The 23,316-nt window shown below is 47.3% G+C and overlaps 1 protein-coding gene across 2 annotated transcripts in view; it reads left to right on the top strand.

Annotated features, from left to right (window-relative positions):
• Positions 1-22,590, top strand: part of TSC22D3 (TSC22 domain family, member 3) — a 78,338-nt gene extending 55,748 nt beyond the window's left edge. Inside the window, exons 1-3 of one of the 2 annotated variants that reach the window (XM_006889901.1) lie at positions 20,263-20,445; positions 21,178-21,229; positions 22,271-22,590. In XM_006889901.1, coding sequence (XP_006889963.1) covers positions 20,324-20,445; positions 21,178-21,229; positions 22,271-22,504 — 408 coding nt within the window. In that variant the 5' untranslated portion in view covers positions 20,263-20,323 and the 3' untranslated portion in view covers positions 22,505-22,590. Of the gene's footprint in view, positions 1-20,262; positions 20,446-21,177; positions 21,230-22,270 lie in introns of those variants that run through there. The other variant, XM_006889902.1, reaches the window with a different exon arrangement.
• Positions 22,591-23,316: the final 726 nt, after the last annotated feature.

The raw sequence follows: 23,316 nt of genomic DNA, 5'->3' as shown, positions 1-23,316 counted from the left end.
TCTTAGAGCTAGGGATTTTGAACATTTCTTCATGTGCTTGTTGGCCATCTGAATGTCTTCTTTGGTGAAGTGTCTGTTCATATCCTGTGCCTGTTTTGCGATTGGGTTGTTTATCTTTTTCCAAAACAGATTCATGTTTATTGCTGTGTTGTTCACAATAGCAAAGAGATGTAATCAACCCCAGTGGCCATCAACAAATGAATGGATAGAGAAGGTGTGGTATATTCACACAATGAAATACTATGCCACACTGAAAAATAAGGAACTCACAAAATATTATACAAAATGGGTGACCCTTTAGGACATTATGCTGAGTGAAATTTCTCCATCACAAAAGGACAAATAATGCCCCTGTTAGAAAACAGGATTGACATGGGGGTTGGAGTGAGACTAAAAAAAGAGGGAATAACAATGAACACTGTATTGGAACAGATGAAGGAAAGAACTGTTTAAAAAGAATAGATGATTAGGCATCATTTGCATGACAGCAGTCCAGATTAAGAGGAAATTATGCAACAATGAATGATTTTTTTTTTAAAGCAAACTGGAAGGTAGACAGGATAATGTGCAACAATGAATGAATGAAAACTCCAATTTTTTTGTAAACTCTCATTAAAATCACAATGAAGAGAAGAAGGGGAAGACAGAGAGAGAAAAAAAAAGAACCATAGACTCATTGTTGACTTATCAGTGGGGTTTCAGATGCTGTCAATTGCATGGAAGAAGATTGCCCATCTTCCTCTCGAGTAGCAGCTGGTGGATTTAAACTGCCTGCCTTTAGGTTGGCAGCACAACTCTTTACCCAGTAAGATCCCCAGAGCTCCCTTTTAAGAGTTTTGCATCTGCTAGTCAGAAGCAAAAATCAGGCCAGAACCCATGTCTCCTGATCATTTAGTGCTCTTTTCCAACATGTTCTAGAAAAACCCCACAGCACTGTGTAAGGCCAAGAATGCTCTTTGGAAGCAAGCATGATGAGACTTTATCTCCCATGCTTTGGATACGATCTCACGAAGAGCTGATCCCTGCTTACTATAGATCCATACCCACTGCTATCAACGCAAAGTGAGTCTCCATGCAAGTTTTCAAGGTCGTAAGTCTTTATTGGAAGAGCCTACCTACCTGTCTTTTTACCCCCGATGGAGCAGCTGGTTGATCGACCGATCCATCAACCTTTTGGGTAGTAGTGCAACACTTTCTGCACTTACCCGACCAGAACTCCTGGTAGAGAGTCGGTGAAAAGGAGGAAGACCCTCAACAGCATGGATGGACACAGTGTCTGCCACGTAAGCACAGCACAGGTGAGGATGGCACAGGCTTACACAAGGTTTCATTCTGTTGTACATACAGGCCACTCAGCTGTGTGTCGGAGCCGGCTTAATGGCCCATAACAACGACAACAACACCATACATAGAGACAGCCCTACCTAATGTCAGAGTACAGTGTGGCCTACTTGGCAAGGTTTGAAAAGCCATTCCACCACAACTGCCTCCCCCTCCCTACTGATGGTACCTAAAATTATACCACTGACTCAAATCTTTGGGTAATGCCTCTATGATCTAAGGGAAGGGAACCCATGAAGCTTTTGCTAGCCGTTGACACAAATAGATTTCTCCAGTCTGCCCTTTGGAGTTGGCCTGAAAGGCCAGGCATATTTGCTGCAGGAGAAGACAGACTGGGAGTCACCCTTAAAGGAGAATTGCTAGGGAGGGCAGGGCCTGTCAATGAAGCACCCCAGGAAACTCCAGGGAGCAAGAGGGCTCAGATGAGGCAGGAACTTTAGCTTAGGGGGTAGAGGGGGGGGAAGAACCCTGCCATGGACACCTTGATAAGTGACATTTGGCTTCAAAATGTGTGTGTTTGTGTGTGTGTGTGTGTGATCTTTCTTTGTGCTAGGTCCTTTGCCCCTTCCCAACGCTAGTGTCTGAGTGGTTTGAATTGATTTGCAGTTACTGAGGGGCCTTGCCTGAAAATGGCTGAATTGTGTCTTTTAAACAGCCTGTCACTCTCTGAAGTGAAACGTGGACCAGTCAATCCCATTCTGGAATATTCTCTCTCTCTCTCTCTCTCTCTCTCTCTCTCTCTCTCTCTCTCTCTCTCTCTCTCTCTCTCTCTCTCTCTCTCTCTCTCTCTCTCTCTCGGTTGGGGTTGTCTTGCAGGGCGTTGCTTTGAGAATCCTTTAGCTAATGGAGATAATCAGTCCCACCCCAAGGGCTTCCCCATCTCAACCCTAGTGCGGGCTTGTTTCATATTCCCCTGCAGGTTTTGCTGGGAAGAGACATTGGTGCAAACTCTAGTCTCTCCTTGGAGCATAGGCTTGCCTGGAAATCTGAAAACAAACGGCAACATCCAGCCAGAGACAGCCCAGCACTTCAGAATCACACTCCTAGGGTTCAAGCCTGACTTCTACCACTTAACACCTGTGTGACTCTGAGTGGGTCATTTCACCTATCTGAACCGCTTACCTCATTGACAGAATAACGGTAGTGAAAATATATCTCATTCCTTGTTTTTAGGTGCCATCAAGTCAACTATGACTCCTAGAGACCCTATGAACAGTAGATGTGAATCTTGACCTATCCTGTGTCATCTTCACAATCTCTCATACACTTGAGCCCGTTGCTGCAGTCACTGTGTCAATCCATCTCTTTGAGGGTCTTCCTCTACTTTTTTAAGCATGATGTTTTCCAGGGACTGTCCCCTCCTGGCAGCTTGGCCAAAGTGAGTGAGATGAGTTTCGCCACCATTGCTTCTAAGGAGCATCCTGGTTGCACTTTCTCCAAGAAAGATTTGTTTGTTCTTTTAGTAGTCCATAGGATATTTCATCCTCTTCTTTAACACCATGACTAAAAGGCATCGATTCTTCTATCAACCTTATTCATTATAACTTTCAAGTGTGTACAAACCTATTGAAAGAAAAGATCATGGCTTGGATCAGGCACACCTTAGTCTGTAAACGAAAACCCAAGTGCAACATATCTTTTAAATTCTTGACTGCGGCTACATGGGCTTTGATTGTGCTGATTTAGTTTAGCTGTTGACTATATGGTGAATATATGAATATATGTTGAATAACATAAACTGCTCATAATGCAGTGCCTACACTAAGCAGTTGGTGCATGGGAGCTAGTGATGTTATTACTTGAACCAGAGGAGGATCTGAGCTGTCCCAGTGATAGGTCAGGACCTGACAGCTGCAGATTCCTGCCCTCCTCTTAAATGGAGATTTTTTTCCCTCCTGTGTCAGGTTTGCTTAAAGCAAGGCCCACCTGCAGGACATTCCCCTGACTGGTGATTCATGGTGGGATGCATTCCACTTACCTATTTTAAGCGGGTCTACATTTTCTTCTCCCTGACATGAATGTGTTTACACAGGGGAGGACGGTCCCAGTCAAAACAAGATGAAAATACATTGCTGGCCGGGAGCCTCAGGCTAACTAGTTTCAGGTCCTCTCCCAGCTGTCAGCACCTCACAACAGGGCCACGGGGCTGTTGGGGGAGGCCCATCTCTACTCCTCAGTCTCCTTCCCTTGGTTCAGTGTGGCATCGTGTCAGGCATCACCTGGCCATCACCTGGCTATGCAGGGGGTGGGGGGCGGTTGGTCTTGGGCCTAAGACTTTTCCCGAGTTTTACAAACAAAATATGAAGGGAGTCTAAGAGGCTAAAGGCTACCCTCACCAGCCATGATGTGAGTATTATGCGTGTTGCCAGGGATGCCTGTTGCATAGGCAGAGAAGGCAGCTAACTGGCAACATAGATCGGTGGGACATGGCCAAAGAAGGTACCCCCACTGACCTGCCCACGTGCCTGGAATTCTCCCCATTAGATTCATTCCTTAGGGTTGACCAGAAGCTCTTGGTGAAAAGGCAGCTACCCCAGGGACTTGGGAATCCATCAATCCCTCTTGACCTCAGACCCTCGCTGGAGTTCTATTCTCTGCTATGACACTTTATGAATGAGAAAGCAGCACTTGAGGAGATAGCCAGTGAGGATACTCTGAGGAGCTAGCAAATAGGGAGGGGGTCTCCTAGCCAAGGAAGCCTTGCTGTTCTTCGCAGTGTCTTTGTTAACAGCTTGCTTTTGTTAACCAAGAAGAGGGTGGGGGGAAATGATCCTTTGCTATGAATAGTCCTCTCACATATGTCCACTCAAAGGAAGTTTGGGTTCTTTATGGTTTTTTGAAAATGTAAAAAATATTGTTGTGGATCTATAGATATATGTATTTCTGTGTCTGAGACTAGCTCAGGATCGTGCAGGGTTCAGAGCTGTTGGTCTCTGTGAGTCAACGAAGGTACATAACAACAACAACATATTAACTATTTTTAAGTATACAATTCAGTTACATTGGCCATGTTGTGCAATCATCACCACTGTCCATTTCCAAACTTTTTCATCACCCCAAACAGAAACTCTGTACCCCTTAAGCAATAACTCTCCCCAACCCCTGATTACCATCGTTAAACTTTGATCTTCTCCAGGCCTTTTTTTTATTCCAGAGTTTCCATATACAGCCTTACTTTTTCGTGACAGACTGACTTTATTTGGCATAATATGTTCGAAGTTCATCAATATCAGAGCATATATCTGAACTAAATTCCTCTTGATGTCTGAGTGATAAGCAGTTAGGCTATTTAATAGCAAATCCAAAAATCCTGGGAGGAGGGGAACATGTTAGCCTGTGTCCTAAAGCCCCTGTAAGGCAGAGCCCACCAAGCCAATCGTTAGCCAGCTTGGTTCTTTCTGCCAGAAGCCCCATCCTATTTAGGCTCCTTTTCTGAACTCTGGTAACACGTTGCACTGCTAACAGTCGGAACTGTCAGCAGTTGAAATCCAGTAGGTGCTTTTTGGGAGAAAGTCTCTCCCATAAAGATTTGCTTTAACAGTTTTTTTATTCTAATTGTGATTTTGATGTCCTCCCATAAAGATTCACAGCTTCGGAAACATGATAGAGGGTCACCATGAGTCCAGAATCTACAGGATAGATGGCAATGGATTTTTTTTTTCTGAAAGAAACTAAGAAGTCTCCCTTTTGAGAAAGACTTTAACAGAGATCCTCAAGACTTCAAATTCAGGGTGACATTAATGGCGAGAATTTCCTTAGCCTTGGCAGGGCTGGCAATATTTTTAGTCTAGAGGGCTTTTTTTCATACTCACCTCCCTCTTCATGATTCCAGTTAAATGGCTGTTACTCAAAGAATCAAGCCTGCTAACCCTAAATCCTTTTTTGATGTCCCTGCCAGCTGAGACTTGGCTGCCCTGTTCCTGGGCTTTATCACCCTCTACTGCTCCCTGTGGGTGACTTGCTCCCAATTGACCCAGCCCCTTTGGCTAAAGATGGACCCTGATAACCATCCCAGCACTAGCACAAAACCAAGGAGCATACATATGGGCGAATTATTCATTTTATTTAATTGGTGGGGCCTTAGTTCCAGGTCATTAGTGGTCACTTACTCAACTAAACTGTGTTTGGGTTTCCGAAGTGTGTTTGCTTTGCAAAGGTCGCTCTTTCATGTTTTCAACTGCAGCTTCTCTCTGACAGTGATTGTCCCCCAAATTAAAGTGTTAACCAAAAGCTGGTGCTTCAGTGTTCCTATCAGTCTTTAGCACCAGGGCCATTAGCACCTTTCAGCAAATGAGAGGCAGACCCTCAGTGAGGTGGATTGACATAGTGACTGCAACAAAGGGCTTGAGAAGTGCAGAGACTGTGATGGTGCAGGATTGGAAAGGGTCTTGTTCTGTTGTACAGAGGATTGCTCAGAATCTGAATGGGGCAGATGGCACCTATGACAATACAAATCCAAGTCTCTTCTTTCTTAATGAAAGCACGTATTTGCTGCACCTGTGAATGTGTTGTTGTTATGTACCACGGAGTTGGAAACAACTCATAGCTGACCCTCCAGTTAGGTTTCAGAGGCAGTCAATTCCATGGGAGGATATCATCCATCTTTCTCCAGTGAAGCAGTTGGTGAATTCTAACTGCATACCTTTGTTTGGGTTGATAGCACAACTCTTTACCACTACGTCACCAGATTTCCCTCCCTGGTGGTATAGTGTGATGAATAAGATCCGCCCAAACCCTCATGGAGGTTATGTTCTACCTAGGTGGTAAAATAGTGGTTAGCATACTTCTCAAAAGATGAAGGTTTGAGTTGATCCAGAGGTGCCTTGGAAGAAAAGCTTGGAAACCTAATACTTAAAAAAAAAAAAAAGGCCATTGAAGACCCAGAGCTCTGCTGTGATGCACATGAAATCATCATGAATTCGAACTGATGCAATGACAACTGGTAAGAGAGTCTGCTTTATGCAGATGACACAACATTGCTGGCTGAAACTGAGGAGGACCTGAAGTGCTTGCTGCAGAAGGTCAGCGACCGTAGTCTTCAATTTGGAATCAAGCTCAACATCAAGAAGACAAAGATTCTCACCACTGGGCCAATTGGCAGAACCATGAGAGATGGAGAAGAGATTGAGCTTGTTAACAATTACAGCTTGCTCGGCTCCACAATAAACACTATTGGTACCAGCAGTCAGGAAATTAAAGCATGAATTGCACTGGGAAAATATGCTGTCAGGGACCTCTCCAGACTGCTGAAGAGCAACGATGTCAGTCTAGAGACTAAGGTGCGCCTAATCCAGGCCATTGTCTTTGCAATTACTTGCTATGCATCAAAGAGCTGGACAATGACTACGGATGACAGAATAAGAATTTATGGCTTTGAATTTGGTTCTGGAGAAGAGTCTTGAGCATACCACCAAGAAAATAAATAGGTCTGTCTTGTAGAGAGTGATACCAAGTTTCTCCTTGGAGGCTAGGATTTTGAAGCTCCATCTCACATACTTTGGGCACGTGGCCAGGAGGGACGTGTCATTGGAGAAGGACATCATGCTCAGAAAGGTAAGGGGATAGCGCAGGTAAGAAAGACCCTGGATGAGATGGATTGATATAGTAACTGGGGCGATGGGGAGGTAGGTGTGTCGGAGTCAGTGGGACTGGCTCAGAATAGGGCAGGTTTCAGAGCTATTGTACATAGGGTGTCTATGAGTTGCAGGCGACTCAACGGCACATAACAACTACAAGACAGTCAGTCAGTCAGTGCTCATTTGGGGCCTTGCACTCACTGTCCAATTCCAGCCACAGTCTTTTTGGACTATGCCTTCAGCCCTACTTAAATAATAGATTACTGGTGACACCGTTAAACAGAGTTAGGGATGTTAGAAATCTTTTATCCATGTAAAGATTTCTAAAATTACCTTCAAGAGAAAAAAAAGCCAAGGTGAATTCCATTGTAGCATCAATCCTTTAAACTCTCACATCTCCATAAGCAGTAGGGATGACTTGGAAAACCATGGAGACAAAACTGGAACTGGCCAGAATAGCCAAAATGCTTGCCTTTGAAACAGTGTTGAAAGAGCTTTTCACTTGGAGAACAGTTTTTCCAGTAGGATTTGGGATCCAGGGTCCTTAGTTATCATGGAGTATATTGGGTTCACATGGCCCTTCTTAGTCTCTGTTACAGAATGAATTGTGCCCCTCATTCCAAAATATGTATTGTGAATTTTCTATGCCTGTGGTTATAATCCCATTTGGGAATGGATTGTCTTGGACATGACATAGTTTCTTCCCATCTTACCAAGTTTATTACCAATGGATGCTAGGGCTACATTTGTCAGAGAGCATCTCTCACCTCTGAGCATGGGGAGTTCCTCTCAAGTCTTCTTATATCAATACGTATGAGGGCTCAGCACCAAGATACACTACAAGTACAGTAGCCAGAATAGGCCCAATGAGTCACCAGCATAGCTGTGTTGTCCTAGTGGTAATAAGCTGTGCTGCAATCTTGAAGGCGCACAGTTTAAATCTACCAGCTGCTCCACAGGAGAAAGATGGGCAATCTCATCTCGTGCAATTAACTAGCTTTTCAAACCTGCCAGAGGGTCAGCTATGAGTTGGTTTTGACTCCACAGTACAGACCAACCACAGTTGAAAAGCTCCTTACATACATGCCTTCTGGATTATCTGTCAGTGTGCTTAAAGCCTAGTTCTCCAAGATGCAACTCCTTTGGTCCCAACTGCTGAGCTAGTAACTGTCTACACTTGGCTGTTCCTCAGTTTCCATATTTACTTTAGCTCTTCTGCAACTCTGTCAACAAACTCCCTGGTATTATTAGTTTTAGCAAATAACAGGATGTCAGAACTGTTGACCAGGTTTCATTAGCTTGCTGTTAGAGCACTATCCCAGGACATAGGGGTTAGTGTTCCTCTTATTTTTTTAAGGTGGATGAACTTTGGCAAGAAACCTTTTCTGGTCAGACCCACCACGCTCGACTCAGTGTATAGGCTTTTAAGCCTACTTGTGCCCACAGAGACTCCATCCACAAAGACCTCGGCCCTTCTGTCTTTGCTTGGTGGTGTGAAGACTTGTATGAGCACATTTGAAAACAAACAAAACAGGCAAAACTCAGTGGGGGGAGAAAAACGTTGTCTTTTCCATTTTTGTGCTCTTACAGTGTTGTTGTGGCCTTTAAAGAAATCTCTACTCGGTAAGGTGACTTCAGTACACGAGCAATCACTGTTGGGAAGGGTTGAGGAGATGGTATTTGAGTCTGGCATGAAGAATTTCCAGGCCTTTGGCCCCAAATATCTTTCTGTTCCAACCCCATCCCCCAACATTGACTGTCTTGAGGAGCAAGAGAAGAGGTTAAAAGGGTCACTCAGTTGCTGGCAGCTAACCAGGAAGTTCAGGCCTTGGAGAGAAGCATAAACTTTGTTGATTTAAGTCTCAAACCTAGCACGCAGTGTCAGTTAAAAAGTACTTTACAAAATACCAAAAGACAGGTCAGATGTGTACCATTGAGAGCAGAGGTGTCCTCACTGCCTGGGAGGGGCTCCTAAATGAGGAGGTGTAGTGGGGATGGTAGGGGTAGGTGAGCTTGGGGCTTGTATCAGGGTGCAGATGGCCATGTTTGCAGAGAACCTGGTTCGTCTTTATAGCGGGGTGGGGGGGGGCGGCTGCAGGCGGGGAATGAGTCACACCCCTCCAGTTAAGCTAGAACGGAACCACATTTGACATGACAGTGACAGCCATGGGTTCGACAGCTGAGTTTCGTAGATGGGAAGCTGTTGTATATCACTGAGTCAGTTCCCTACTGATGCCAACCCTGGAGGAGAAGCTCTGGTGGCCTAGTGGGTAAAGAGTTGCGCTGCCAACCCCAAAGGAAGGTGGTTCAAATCCACCAGCTGCTTTGCGAGAGAAAGATGGGCAATTACTGGGCTAGAAAGGAAGGTGTTCTGTGATGTGAAGTTGGAACCAACTCTTAACTGACCCTGTAGTGGGTTTTCAGGGACTGTAAATAGCACAGAAAGAGACTGCCCATCTTTCTCTTGCTTATCTTTGCATTTGTAGCACATTTCCTTGCCACTAAACCACCACAGCTCTCTAGAAAAAGGGAGTATGGCTGGTTAATTGATCAGGCTGTGCTGTTCTCAACCCTGGGTTCTTCTCGATTTCAGCTCCCCTCATCTCCAGCCTCCCAGGCCAAGCCCTTCCACTGACAGCTGTGCAGTGTTTTAGAGGTAATCTGTTACTCATAAAACCAAAAGAATCCCAAACCAGGGGCTCCAATCAGTTGCCCTTGAGTTGATTCTGACTCCTGATAACCCTGTGTGTTAGACATTTCAGCAGTTGATTGATTGTTCAAAAGTAGCTCACCAGACCTTCTGAGGTGTCCCTGGAAGGACTCAAACCTCCAACTTTCTGGTTAAGTATGAATACTTTTGTTTTCAGTTGATACCCAAGGATTTGTAACTGGCAGCAGGAGCTTTTGTGGCCTAGTAGTAAGGAGCTATGCTGTCATCGCAAACGTATGTGCTTCGAATACACCAGCTTCTCTGCAGGAGAAAGACAGGAATAATCTCCCATCCCATTAAACTGCCTCAGAAAACCCCCTAGGGGGTCAACTATGAGTCTGGCTCTATGGTATATAACAACGACAAATGGCTTTACTAGGTACCTTACCAGGGCTTTTTTGGATTGGAAAAGGAGCTTCTCTAATTCTTCCAAGAGTAAACGATCTTGGTTGTTGTGTACCCTCAAGTCAGAACCAACGCATATTTCAGAGGCAGTTAATCGTCACACGGGAAGAGATTGCCCATCTTTCTCCCACGGAACAATTGGTAGATTTGAACCGCGTTCCTTTAGGATTGCAGTGCAGCTTCTTTTTATTATTATTATTATTAAATTTTATTAGATTTAATGAAAATTTACAGGGATTTTGGGTTTTCATTCCTTCATTGCTGCACCATTCTCTCCACCCTCCTCCCCAGTTTGTTCTTCTTCCCCCGCCATCCGAATGTCTGTTTTAATTGTCCAATTGCCACAGTGCTTGTCAAAGTCAGTTCTGATTAATCTCCTTTGTCAGTGTGTCCTTTGCCATTCCCTATCACTCCTCCCTGAGAGAGACTTCACCCTGATTCATAAGGAAAGAAGGGATGGCGTATTCTCTTAGCTACTTCCTGCTGAAAAGGGACGCTGTGGGTTTCAGGGTGAAGATCTTCTCTCACTACTCTAAAGGGCCCCTTTGGCAGTAGGAAACACATAGACTATTATGGAGATTGATTTTGGAATTTAGATGCACTGTTATTGATTGTGATTAGCCGTACATGTTCATATCCTTGAAGATGTATCATGGGGGTGTTGCAACCTAGAAGACACAAATTTAACTAACAAGTTATAAGTACATGGGTAAAAAATTATGGAAAAGTAAAAGAAAAGATTCTTTCATTGTTTTACAAACCCTCCCCCAGGTCCCCTCCACCATGTAGCTATCGCTCTAGAACTTATCCGTCTTTGGGCAGTGCAGCTTCTTAACCACTAGGCCACCAGAGCTCCCTAAATGAGCTCTTTGTTGTTGTTGTTGCTATGTGCTGTAGCGCTTAAAACCCAAAGGAATGACTTCATGATGTTTTCAGGTACCTCAGTAGTCAAGTTGGGAAAACAGCTTTGACTGAGATGGGATTTTCCCTTGTGTCCTTCAAAATCGTACTTCTCAAGTAGCCAGTCACAGATGCATCTATGCCAAGTGTGGCTTTAGTTAGAACTGTCCTCACAAGAACCTGTGGGAATCGTTTCTTCGGCGTGTGCATGATTAATTGGGCACAAATGGTAGCTGTGTTTCTTTCTCCTGCATTTAAGAGTCCGTTTGAGTGCATGATTGACATCTTTGAAAACTTTGGCCCTGGCAGTGCTGGGGCTTCCTGTTCCTACTGTGTAGTAATGTCAAGCTTCAAACTGGTTTCCTCTCTGCCCACCTGATTACAACTCCTGTGAAGGTCTGAAAGTCAAGACAGAGCTCATGGCTTTTGATACTCTGGTCTGGCCTAGAGGGTCCTGTATTTTTGTCATGCCTTGTCTCTTTTCTACCCACTTTGGGGGTCACAGGAAAGCTGCCAACAGCCTGTTTATGTGTGCACCCACGCATGTCTGTACATACGTGCTCAAGCAGTAGATTTCCAATGTCCCTTTGCTTTTGTGAATTACACTGTGTGAAAGGTTCAAGACGGTGTTTGCAGAAGTAGACGTGTGCTTTTGTGTTTCTTTCTCCCTGATAAGTAAGGCGTGTGTGGTGCAGGCAGGCAGTCGCCTGGGTACAAGTGAGATTTGTTCCGAGTTGTGTCTCAGAATTTTCAGGTCAGTCAGAACAGGTGTCTGCAGTTCTTATTTCGCCTTCCTTTAGTGCTCGAAAAAGGCTTGAAGGCTTTTCAAAGATCTAAGAGTTGCACGTGCAGCAAAGTGAAGGTGATTGTGAAGCAGAATGGGCTGGTTCAGTCTTTTCCAAGTGTGGGCAAATTTGCATAACATTAAAGCAGTCCTTCAGAGATGGTGGCAAACTGTGCCCCAGTGAATGTGTGTGACTCTCCACAGTCCTGCCAGTACCCCAGTCTCATGTACTAGGCTCCTGAAAGGAGCTCAGCAACCGTCTTCCGAATCTTCCATTCCAGGGTTCCCACCCATAGTTTTTCCTGTTCCGGTTGCCTTGCCAAATCACTCGAATTGTAAAAATTTTGGTCTGTTGCTGTTTTTACTTCGTGAGCCATGACAGAACCTGTTAGAAGCCCTGCATTTAAGAGCAAGTATGAGTTGTCCTTAAGTTGTTGGATAGTCATAACGCCCGGACTACCTGAATTCCTTGTCAATTCTCATACTGGGCTGGAAGTCCTCCCTTGATCCCTCCCAGTGCTCTTTGGGGTTTCCTGGCAATGTTCCTGTGGCTGGGGGGCCCTGCCCAAGGAGGAACTAGCCCTGTTTTTTGCCTTTCTCTCTGGGGAGTTGTGTGCCCCTCGGCCCCAACTCATTACCCCCTCACTCCATCTGGGCTGCCTTCTTTCCATCCAGGGAGCCATAGGTGGGGGTGGGAGCGTGGAGGTGGCGGGGGAGCCGGAAGTCTTTGCAGTCTGTAGAGGCCCTCTTTACGGATCCTACAATTCCACAGCTGAGACTCAAGGAGCTTTCTCAGTTGAGTCCGTGGTGATTAGCTCTGCTATGAAGTAAATGAGGGCCTCAGGAATACAATATGAGGGGACCTGAGAGGCTCGTAATGCTTACCCATCATGACTGAAAAGACAGAGCGCCTAAAGAGGCCAGCATTATTACCTTTCTTTTATCCCTCCTCTCCCCGGAACCTGGACCACTTCAAAGGTCACCCATTCTACAGTGGGGCCCACAATGGAAGCCAGGTGCTCCACCTCAGAGGCCCTGCTCTCTTCACAGGCCCCTTGCTCCCTCTCACTGCTTCCTCAACAAGATTCCCCCTACTCCTTGTCCTCCAAGCACTGCCAATAGCCCCAAGTCCTTCACATACCACTCAAAGTAACCTTGGCAACAGTCAGAGAGAAAAAAATAATGGCTTGGAATTTCAGTTCTTGGGACGGCTGCACAGAGAAGAGGCTCTGCCCGTGTCTCCCTGGTGAGAATAGGTCAGTGGAAGGCTGTGCAGACAAGCTAATGTGGAGAACGGCCATGTTCTTGCCTTTTTAAATTTTTTCTCTCTTTTCCCAACCCTGAGAAGGCTGCAGTGGGTGGGCCATGACCGAGGTGGGGGTTGGGAAAGATGCTCACCAGCTCGTGGGGGCAGGGTGGACAGGCAAAGTTCTACCTGCTTCTGAGACACATGAGACAAGAGTAAGAGCAAGAGAAGCAGGCCAGAAGGAGGATAGCCAGAAAGTTAGGAAGTAGAGGCAAACTCCACACAAAAGACCCTGATGGCTCAGAGACCAAAGGTCTGTGTGTAGTTTCTTGATGTATACAGCCCTGGAGGTCCTGGTAGAGAGTCAGTGTGAGGGAGCCTTCCTGGCGTGGGCTGTCACAATGTCCAAGGAGTAGTAGATACCCTAGGATCTCTATGCTTTTTTTTTTTTAATCTACTGCATTATCCCCATTTAGATGAGCACTGGTTAGAGGCAAGGGTGGCAAGAAGAAAAGTATGACTCCTTCTGTGAAGTCAAATGATGTCAAGGGATGATAGTAAAGTGGATATTCTAAAAATCTCAGGATACCCTCCTGGGCACACCCAAGCCCTAGGCTTTCCTCTGGAACAATCTGAGGTCTGTAGAGCCACAGCAATCTGTGGCTCTATGAAATCTGCAATATGCCCACCCCACTAGTAGCTTAATGCATAGGGAGTTGTGCTGCTAGTCCAAATGTCACGCCTCTCTGGCGGTTCAAATCCACCAGCAGCTCCTGGGGAGAAAGATGGGCAGTCTCCTCTTGTGTGATTTACAGCCTCCAAAACCTCACATGAATAAGGATGCCTTTGAATTGTGGTGTTGGAGATGCGTACTGAATATCCAATGGACAACCAGAAGAACAAACCAATTTAGGAAGTTCAACGAGGGTACTTCTGCAAGGATGGTGAAACTTCATGTCACATACTTTGGATGTGTAGTCAGGAAGGACCAGTCCTTGGCAAAAGACATCATCATTCTGGGAAAGGTGGAGGGTCAGAGAAAGACAGACTCAGCAAAATGAGTTAGACACAGTGACTTTCACAGTGTACTCGAGAATGGTGCAGGATAGGGCCAGGTTCAGATCTGTTGTTTATAGGGTTGCTATCAATGATAGTTGATGGTACATAACAACAAACCTCATTGGGTCAGCTATGAATCAGTTTCAGCTTGATAACAATGAGTTTGAGTTTTGAGTTTTCTGAGTTTGAACTAGTAGAGAGACTTCTGAATTTGTCAGGGACCTAACTAGGATGTTTGGGGGTTGTCCTTTTCTTCCTTTCTTTTTTCTTTTAAGGTTGTGCATATCATTTGTTTTCCTTTTTAAAAGGTTGTTTTCAAGAATTTTGATTTGAGTGAAAATTTACAAAACATACTGGGGTTGGGTTTTATTTTCAATCTACCTAGGATATTTTGGCAGGAAGCACTATTTTGGACATGTACTCCCAGCTGTTGGTTTTTTTCCCCTCTCAAAATGTACTGTGTGCTTACAGCAGATATTCTCTGCACTGGAATTTTGAATTTAACTAAACGATGATATTCTCTCTCTCTCTCTCCCTCACTCTCTCTCTCAGAGAGAGAGAGAGAGATTGACTGAATCCATTTACCAAGGTTAATTTTACAATTTTTTCCTATCTCCCCCTTCCTAGATTTTATCTGTTTCAAACTTGGAGATAGGTAATTAGGCAGAGAGAAAAATAATGGTGATCTGTGTAAAATGTAAGGGTTCATGGAGACAGGCATCAATATTGATGCAATGTTCCTTGATAAGGTGACCAGTGCTTCCAGTCTAGGACAAATCCCATCACACCCTAGTTTGAGGCCAAAGATCGTGTGAGGAAGACAATTGAGCAAAAGGCAGCTTCTTATTTGCAGAATGATGGAGGAGGATGAAAATCCTTGTCAAGATGGAGTTTTTGGGTTCTGTTTGCCATCCTTAGTGTCACTCAGAGCTTGTCTGTAAAACTCACATGGGACCCTGTCCGGGAAGGAGCTGAAAGGCACAATTCATTGCTCCTGCCGTCATTTGGTACCAGGACTTTTGCCAAATCAAACCACTTGCCGCTTTGCTAAGAGAATCTTCATATCTGCCTGGATTCTCCTGGGACTTCACTGCTCCCCCCCCATCACTTCCATCTGCAGCCGTATCCCTCACCCCATTTTCCTTCCCCTCAAAAATCAGGGTTCTGGGGCCTGGCCATGCTGAGGTTTGGCCATGCTGAGGCCCATTCACATGATCCACAGAGAACAAGGCACTTTTCTCTGTCACAGTCTTTCCTTCTTGCATCCTTCATCCCGGACTTTGGGGATTTTCCATGAAGCCAAAGTAACCCTGCAAGTCGCGCCGTGGCCTTCCTGTCCATAGAGTCTTCCACATTGGATTGGAACCAGAGGGCGCAAGCGAAGATAAGGGAGCAGCAAGGACGAAGTAAATGATGGCATTTCAGCCTCCTTATTCCCCCAGCCTCTTCAGAAAAAGGGACAAGTAAGTAATGAGAACTAGACAGAGATTCAGACGGCAGGGGGCCTCAGTGGAGGGGTGAGTGGGGAGAGAGGTTTTTCAACTGTCCCATTAACGCTGTCCCTAACGTTCTAGTGCTCAATATCCTTTTTGTATTTCCCTTTTCCAGCACCTAACCCAGTGTTTGCTTTGTGGCTTGCCCCCGCACCTCTTGCGTCGTTCCTTTTTCCGCTTTTCCTGACACAAGACCCTGTGTTTTGCTGGCAGCGTTGCTGAATCTTTGGGTGGGACATTCCCTGTAGAAAATAAGGAAGACTCGCCTATAAATAGTTTCCTTCTGGCCGTGTGGCACACAATGCTTCAAGTATGACAAAAAGGGAAGTGAGATGTTCTCCCCCGTGGCCCCCCACCTCACCCCGCAGCCCCCTACCTACTACACCCACCTTCTCTCTTGCCCCTGGTCATTCAGCATGCTGAGATCCTACCCTGGGCTTCTGCTGCCCAGCCCTGGCCAAGTTGCTCTCTGTCCTGCTGTCCCATGGGAACTCCAGGTAGGAAGGATTCCTGTCTTGGACAGAGTTTGGCTTTTGAAGTGGAATGGGCTAGTGAAAATGCTGAAACTCGCCTGCCCTCCCTGGCTCAAAAGGAACCAGTGGACTTTCCAGGGCTTCGGAGATTCTTGGCCCACATCCTACCTATGCCAACCCTCCAGCCAGCAGTTCACTCCTGACAGAGGTGTATGTCTCACTGCTGCCCAGCCTCCTTTGCAAGTTGTAGGCTGTAAGGGAGGGTGTTTGGAGACCTACCTGCTGGGGGCACTGGCTGTGGATGGATTGGTCATAGGCTGCTGCTTCCTGTGTTGTGTGGGGCCCACCTGCGAAGGACACAAGGACACTGAGGACCTCACAGCTCAGCACTTTTCCTCAGTCATGTTCGATCAAATCATAGATAATCAGGGCCAGCATAAAGTTCCACTCGCTGCATGGCTTGGCCCAGCTATTCTAGGCAGAGGAACATGCTGGTGTGCTGAGGTGAAGCAGAACAAAACTCTCTGGCTTCCTCCTTCCTTTCTCTCCCCACCCCCAAACCCCCTGCCCTGGTGGAAAATCTGACTGTGATGTTGTAAGTCCATCTTCTTCCCCTAGGAGCTGACCCTGGGGCCCAGTTGCTGTTTGCTAAAGGAAGATGCCAAGGTGTCAGGGTGATGACTCGCCACCATGAGCTTGTTTTCATGTTAATCTGTCTCTCCTAAAAGCTGAGCAACTGCAGGAATTGGGGAGGGGGTGTGGGAATAACCAACGAAACAAACCAGGAATGAATTAAGGGTGCCAGTTAGCGGCCCCGGCCCCCCCCCCCCCGAGCCTTGGGGTTTGACCAGACTGTGATTAGCATTCCTTGACTCCGGGCCTTGTTTGCAGTACTGTATACCCCAGAGAGCTGTGCGCGGTCACGACCTGGGAGCCACCTGGATGAATGAATATTTCCTCTTTCCTAGCTTTCTTTGAGGGCTCTTTGGCTGCCTTTTGAAATGGCCTGGAGCACACACAGCCCTCTTAGAAAACTCAGTGTACAGTGGGACAGCTTGGGACAGTCTTCTGTTCCTTCCCTTTCTCCCTCCACCTCACACTTCCACCAGCCTTGAGGATCAAGAAATGCCAGTTACACCGCCCTGGCCCTTGCATCTCCTAGGGGCACTTCTCTTGTCCCTGACCACTTGTTGTTGTGGGTTTCTACCCCCTCCCCTTCTTCTTCCTCTCTCTTTGCAGCTCTGTCCCATCCCCCAGCTGGTTCATTCCAGCCCTTACTCTTTCAATAAGCATCCCTTCCTCAACCTCTTCCCTGCCCTACTGTGAAGTGTAGTGGGAGCAAAACATGGTCTCTAGGTCAGGGAGACATTGGCTGGAGTCCCAGCGGTGCCACCACTGGCAAGTTAGCCTTTTTGAAGCTTTGGTTTCCTGTAAAATGGTGGTGATGAAGTCCCCACCATGTATGGCTTGCAGTAAAGCCAGCACAGTGCCTGAGCCAGAGCCACTACTTAGCCCATGGTAGCAACTTTTTGTCAGTAGGACTCAAACTCAGCTTCCCATGGAGACTCTGTAATGTAATCCACTAAGCACTTGGCGGTGAAGCCAGAGGTTGGAGATTTGAGTCCACCCATGGAGCCATTTTACTCACAGCCTTGTCTGAGTTGGAATCAACGCAATAGAACTGGTTTGGATTTTAATTCTAGTTACTATTTTTTATTCTCCAACTCAAGCCTACTATCTCTGCACTGAAGTATAATTAATGTGGAATCTCTGGGTGGTACAATCACTTAAGCACTTGATAGTTAAGCAGAATGTTAAAGGTTCGAGTCCACCTAGAGGCACCTTGGAAGAAAGGCCAGGTGATCTAAATTAGCCACTGAAAGCCCTGTCTAGCTTAGGCCTACTCATAGGGTTGCCACGAGTTGCAATCAACAGCTTCTGGTTTGGTTTTTTGTTTCTTATTGTCAGTTAGTTTCAAACTGCAGTTCCCTTTTCACTTACCTTGAGTGCAGTTGAATACGGACTCAGCTGCAAACCAAAAGTTTTGTGTTCACATCAGAGGAACCTTGGAGGAAAGGCCTGGTGATCTTCTGACTCAACGGCACACCACAAACTGAACAAGTTGTTTTTCTTTTGCTCTGTGCCCTATCTTGTTGGCAGTGTTCCACACTTCCTCCCCCCACCCCTGCCATCACCCCGGAATATTTCTCCTCTTTTCTTCTCATCATCTCCCTTGGATTCTTAGGGTGAGTAGAAATTGTTAGTTTAGGACAGAAGGATTTTACAAGCTCATAAAAGATCACTTCAGAGACATCCTGGACCAAGAAGGCTCTTAGGTGTCATAGAGGGCAGATTAATATGTTATGGAATTCCAGTATCAATCAAGCTTCTGATATAGGAAGTTTTTCTCAGCTAATGTTCTTAATAACCTATAACTATAGCCTGCACTTGGTTCTAATTCAAACACACTGCCTACTTCAAACACCATGCTCACTAAGTTTGTGACCTCAGCATTAACAGACTGTCCTGAGATTGGGATCACCTCCCACCTACAACTGTGGTGAAGAATAACCCCAGCTAGGCTAGCAGAGTAGCTTTGCTTAGATAGTTCTGTTTGTCAACCCTTTGCAAATAGAGTAATGGTTGTGCATGTGTTACCACCAATTAAATTCAATGGGAACCCCAAGTCATAGTGAAAAAGAACCTGGAGGAAATCGAGGCCTTCATATTGGGCTTAGCTGGGGCCTTGGCCAGGGTGTCAGTGCCAGGCACCTGGTTAAGAGAAGTATCCCGAAGCAAGTAATAATTACCTTGTTTGCTGATAAGAAGCCCCAGTACTTTTCCAATAGCATGATTGCATTAGACTGTTTCTCTAGACTACAGCCTGTGGAGCACAGATTTGTGGGTGCTGGCCTTAGAGTCATCCAAACTATCTTATATGTGGTGAAACTCAATGTTCTTCTTATGGTCCTGGATTGGTGTAAATAATACTGCCAGTTGCATCACCTGTCCTCTGTCCTGCCCAGGTTTCTCCTTCTGGCCATAATTCTGCTTCTGTCCACTAGGTGGCCTCACTTAGGAAGGAGTAAGAGAAAAGAACCTCAGGGCTCATGCCTTTTGTTTTTTTGTTTTTAAGCTTGAGGCTGAAAGAATGAAAGTATGTTTTGGATGGAAACATATGTAACTGTTATTAGGCAAAACTGAGTTCTTCAAGTTCCTTGCCCTTTAGAATATGTTTTTGTTTTGGAGGGCTGACCCTCCCCTGATGTGGCTGAAATCCATCACAGGGCAGGTGTTTATTTGGGATGGTTGGTTTATTTATAGCCTTGGTCTTGTAGCCTTGTGGTCATTGCTGTTCATGCGGAAGTGGAAAAAAAATCTTAAAATTAAACCAAACAACAAAAGAAAACAAGGACGTAGAGTCCTGGATCCTATTGGATTTACTTTCTTTGTGGAGCAGGCTATGAAGACCAGGATGCTTGCTATATTGTAGTTGCTCCAGGGTTCCCTCCTCTGCCTCTCCTGCACCTTCTTGGGCACCCACCACAGTCCAGTTGCTCTCATCTACTCATCTGAGCTCCTGGACAGCCCTCCTCCATGCACAGGCATGCATAGGTTAGCCTTAGGGAGGAGGAGGTGAGTGGATTTGGTGCAGGGGGTTAGGGCAAGCTGGGTGAGGAGACAGTTGAGTGGGTAGGGGGAGAGAGTAAGCTAAGCATGCAGTAGGCAAAATGTATGCACAGGAGAGAGGCTGAGAAGGCAGGCAGTGGGAGGAAAGTGAGTCTCCTGACGGTGCCCATGCACAAGTCTTGCAAAGCCTGCAGAGTCCTCTGGCTGTCACTTCAAGAAGAGCTCCCCGCCTGTCATGGCATTTCTGCTTCTGACTTCTCTAGCACTCGCCCATCTCTTCGGGTTCGGCTCCAGTTTGGTTTTTACCAAGCTTCAGATTCCTTTCTGGGAGATGCCAGTTGGCACAAGAAAGTGCTGAACTGTTTACAGTTCCCCCACCGAAGGTTCAGGGCGGGGATGTGGTTTGCTGGGCCACAGAGCCCGGTACAGAACTCATTTGCATGGCCCCTGACGCCATGTGACGCAGCCGGCTCCTCCTATATAAAGAAGCAGAAGCAGAAATATCTCCTGAGTCTGGGTTGGACTGGCTGTGGAGTTTGTGACATACTAGGTGACACCCCTTCGAGGCACTTCCCTTCAACTCCAGCTGGAGCGCCTGCCTGTCTTTGGGTCCACTTGGCAGCCAGTGCCCGCTCTTAGCCCAGCCCCGCACAGCCCCCCACAAGCTGCAGCCGTGCAGCTCCAGAGCTCCCCGGCCGTCTGCACCATGAACACTGAAATGTATCAGACCCCCATGGAGGTGGCGGTCTACCAGCTGCGCAATTTCTCCATCTCTTTCTTCTCTTCGCTGCTTGGAGGGGATGTGGTTTCCGTTAAGCTGGATAACAGGTAAAATCACTGGCCTCAAGATTGGCTCCTCCGAACCGAACTGAACCGGGTGCGGGGGGGGGGGTGGCGGCTTGCTTCCAGTAGGATCTCCAAGCCAGCGTGGTGCTCTGGTCCCTCGCGGTGCAGCATCCTGGGAAGGGGAGGGGGACGGGGACGGCAGGGAGGGGGGAGATGTCACCACCGCGCTGGGATCCACCGTGGGAGCGTCCCTGCAGCCGCTGCTGCGCCTGGAAGAATTGCAGCAGCGCAGAGGCAGCCGCTGCAGTGGGGCAGCGAGGCCAGGGGATAACAGGGTGGGACGGGGCTGGGCAGAGGGCTGGCCACGTACTGTGTGCTGCCCGGGAGGCCAGGCTGGAAGCTTCGGAGCTGTGCAGGAATCCCTTGCTAGCTTCGGAGCCCGGTAGGTTTGCCTGGGATCTCGGTTGAGCCAGCTGCAGGACCCCAAGCCACTGGGCTCCCATTGTTTTCCTTGTCACCTGGGTGGGGCGAGCAGGTTGCCTTGGCCAGAGCCACTCCCGGGTCTGCGAATGCCTACGGTGGGCAGCCAGCTGACCACCCAGCATGAGGTGGTTGAGGAAAGGACCTGGGACAAATGGCCCAGCGCTCTGGACCAGGGAGTCAGGAGAGAGGAGAGAGGAAGAACTGGGGCTCCATGGAGAACTTTGCACATGGCTGCCAGCTAGAGTCTAAACGCGTGGGTAACACAATCGCTTTGCTTTTTTGTCTTGGCAGTGCATCTGGTGCCAGCGTGGTGGCCATAGACAACAAGATTGAGCAGGCCATGGTGAGTGACTTCACTGCGTCATTCATTCGCATCCTCAGAGCTGCCTGCTGCTTATGTAACTCGGGGCAAAACTAAGGGGATGAACCCAAGAGCTTGAGGAAGTCCACAGCATGTTTCCCATCCCCCCTGAAGTCTATTCTTTTGAGAGCACAGGTCTGCCCTTGCTGGGCTCCCCCTTTCCTCCCCTTTTGGTCCCAGAGCTTTGTGCCAGCCTCTGGCTCTGCTCCTGGCTCCACTCCTGGACCTGCAGCACACAGGGTCGTGCATCTGTCTGCATCCCGCAGTTGGCAGGGGGCAGAGCTCATTGGATGCCAGCTAACTGCAGTGCCTCTGCAGAGCCCAGGGGCTAGGGTCAAGAGTTGGGAGATAACAAGGAAGCAGAGCATCCCACCCCTGCTCTCTGTCTTCCAGGTAGAGGTTGGTCCTCCACCCAGAGGGACTTCTGGGGTCCAGAGCTGCCAGTAGTTGTCAGATCCTTCATTGTGCAATCTTGACATTCAGAGAAGGCTACAGCCACTCTTAAGCCTTTTACCAGGGCCAGTGTCCTTTGTGGCCTTGTTGCAGGAGGTTTGCACACTGGGTGCTGATCAGGAGGAAGGAAAGGAAGGCATCTCAAAGGCTCATTTCTCCCTCAGCAAAACTCCATTAATCTGACAGAGGGTAGGGAGTGCATTGCAGGTCCTCCTTGGGATGTGGGCCAGCCTTAGAACCTACTGTTGAAATGGAGACATATGAAGTCACCATTCCTCAGCAGTCTCTCTCCACAGGCCCCTGAACCAACTAGCTTTGAAAGCCCTTATAAGCACTGGGGATGGGGTGGGATGCCCTGTGGTATTATTACAAGTCATCCCACCAAGAAGTCTCCCGAAGGAAGACTGAAGGGTCCTGGAGAAAGGTGCATGGGGAAGAGGGCTGGAAGGAAGGATAGAGAGCATGAATATGAGGGACTGCACAGGGATACCCAGGGCTGACTGGTGGCACTGTGGAAGTGATTGTGGCTGGTGCTAATGCATAGCTTGGTTGTTCTTTGCTTGGTGGCAGGACCTGGTGAAGAATCATCTTATGTATGCCGTAAGAGAGGAGGTGGAGATCCTGAAGGAGCAGATCCGAGAGCTGGTGGAGAAGAATTCCCAACTGGAGCGTGAGAATACTCTGCTGAAGACCCTGGCCAGCCCTGAGCAACTGGAGAAATTCCAGTCACGCCTGAGCCCTGAAGAGCCTGCCCCCGCCGAGTCCTCACATGCACCGGAAGCCCCTGGTGGTTCTGCGGTGTAAGTGGCTCTGTCCTCATGGTGGGCAGAGCCACTAAACCTGTTCTACCTAGTTCTTTCCAGTTTGTTTTTTGACTCCCCAAGCGTCATCTCACGTGGAGAACTTTACACCTAGCATAGCTGGTGCCAAGAGATGTCCCAAGGACATGGCCACCTGGGTCCACTCCAGTGACAGACCCCTGACTCAGTCTCTGGAAGCTGAGTTGCATGGGGCTTAGCCACCCCAAGCCAGTGATCCTCTAATGCCACCGTGCCCCAGGGGCTCCCGGGGCCTGGACCACTTAATTGCAGCTGGCAAGGAGAAAGGGTAGCTCCAGAGGAGATGCCAGTTTGCTCCAGAGAGTATAGGGGTCTGCTTTTCATTTCCACGGACATCTTCAACAGCTTCACTTGACGACTGTTCCTATGAAGAAGCCACTTGTGTTTTGAGCAGAGGCAACCTCTCTCTTCTCTCCTGCCTCGTGAAGGCAGGGAGAACAGATGGGAGAGATTGAGCCAAATCAGCCTCCTGTTGGTTAATATGGTATAATGCATGGCAGCGTGCACAGCTCAGTGTGGGATTACAGCTTTGGGATGACCGCTTACAAAGTTCTGTTTGGTTAGTTTTGGCATAGTATTTTCTATATAGCCATAAATGCATATATATATATACCCATAGGGCTAGATCTATATCTTAGTGTAGTGATGTATTCATATAAACATACACCTACATGTTGAAGGGACTAACCAGCTTTGGGGTGTATTGATTGGCCCCTTGTCTCTTAATGGCTCATTGTTTGATGGTGTTCCAAGTTGATCCAGTTTTGTCCTCTAGGT

The sequence above is a fragment of the Elephantulus edwardii genome, unplaced genomic scaffold, assembly GCF_000299155.1.
Source record: "Elephantulus edwardii isolate Elephantulus edwardi_28Jun2011 unplaced genomic scaffold, EleEdw1.0 scaffold00083, whole genome shotgun sequence".
NCBI lineage: Eukaryota > Metazoa > Chordata > Mammalia > Macroscelidea > Macroscelididae > Elephantulus > Elephantulus edwardii.
This window is presented reverse-complemented; position numbering and strand designations above follow the sequence as displayed.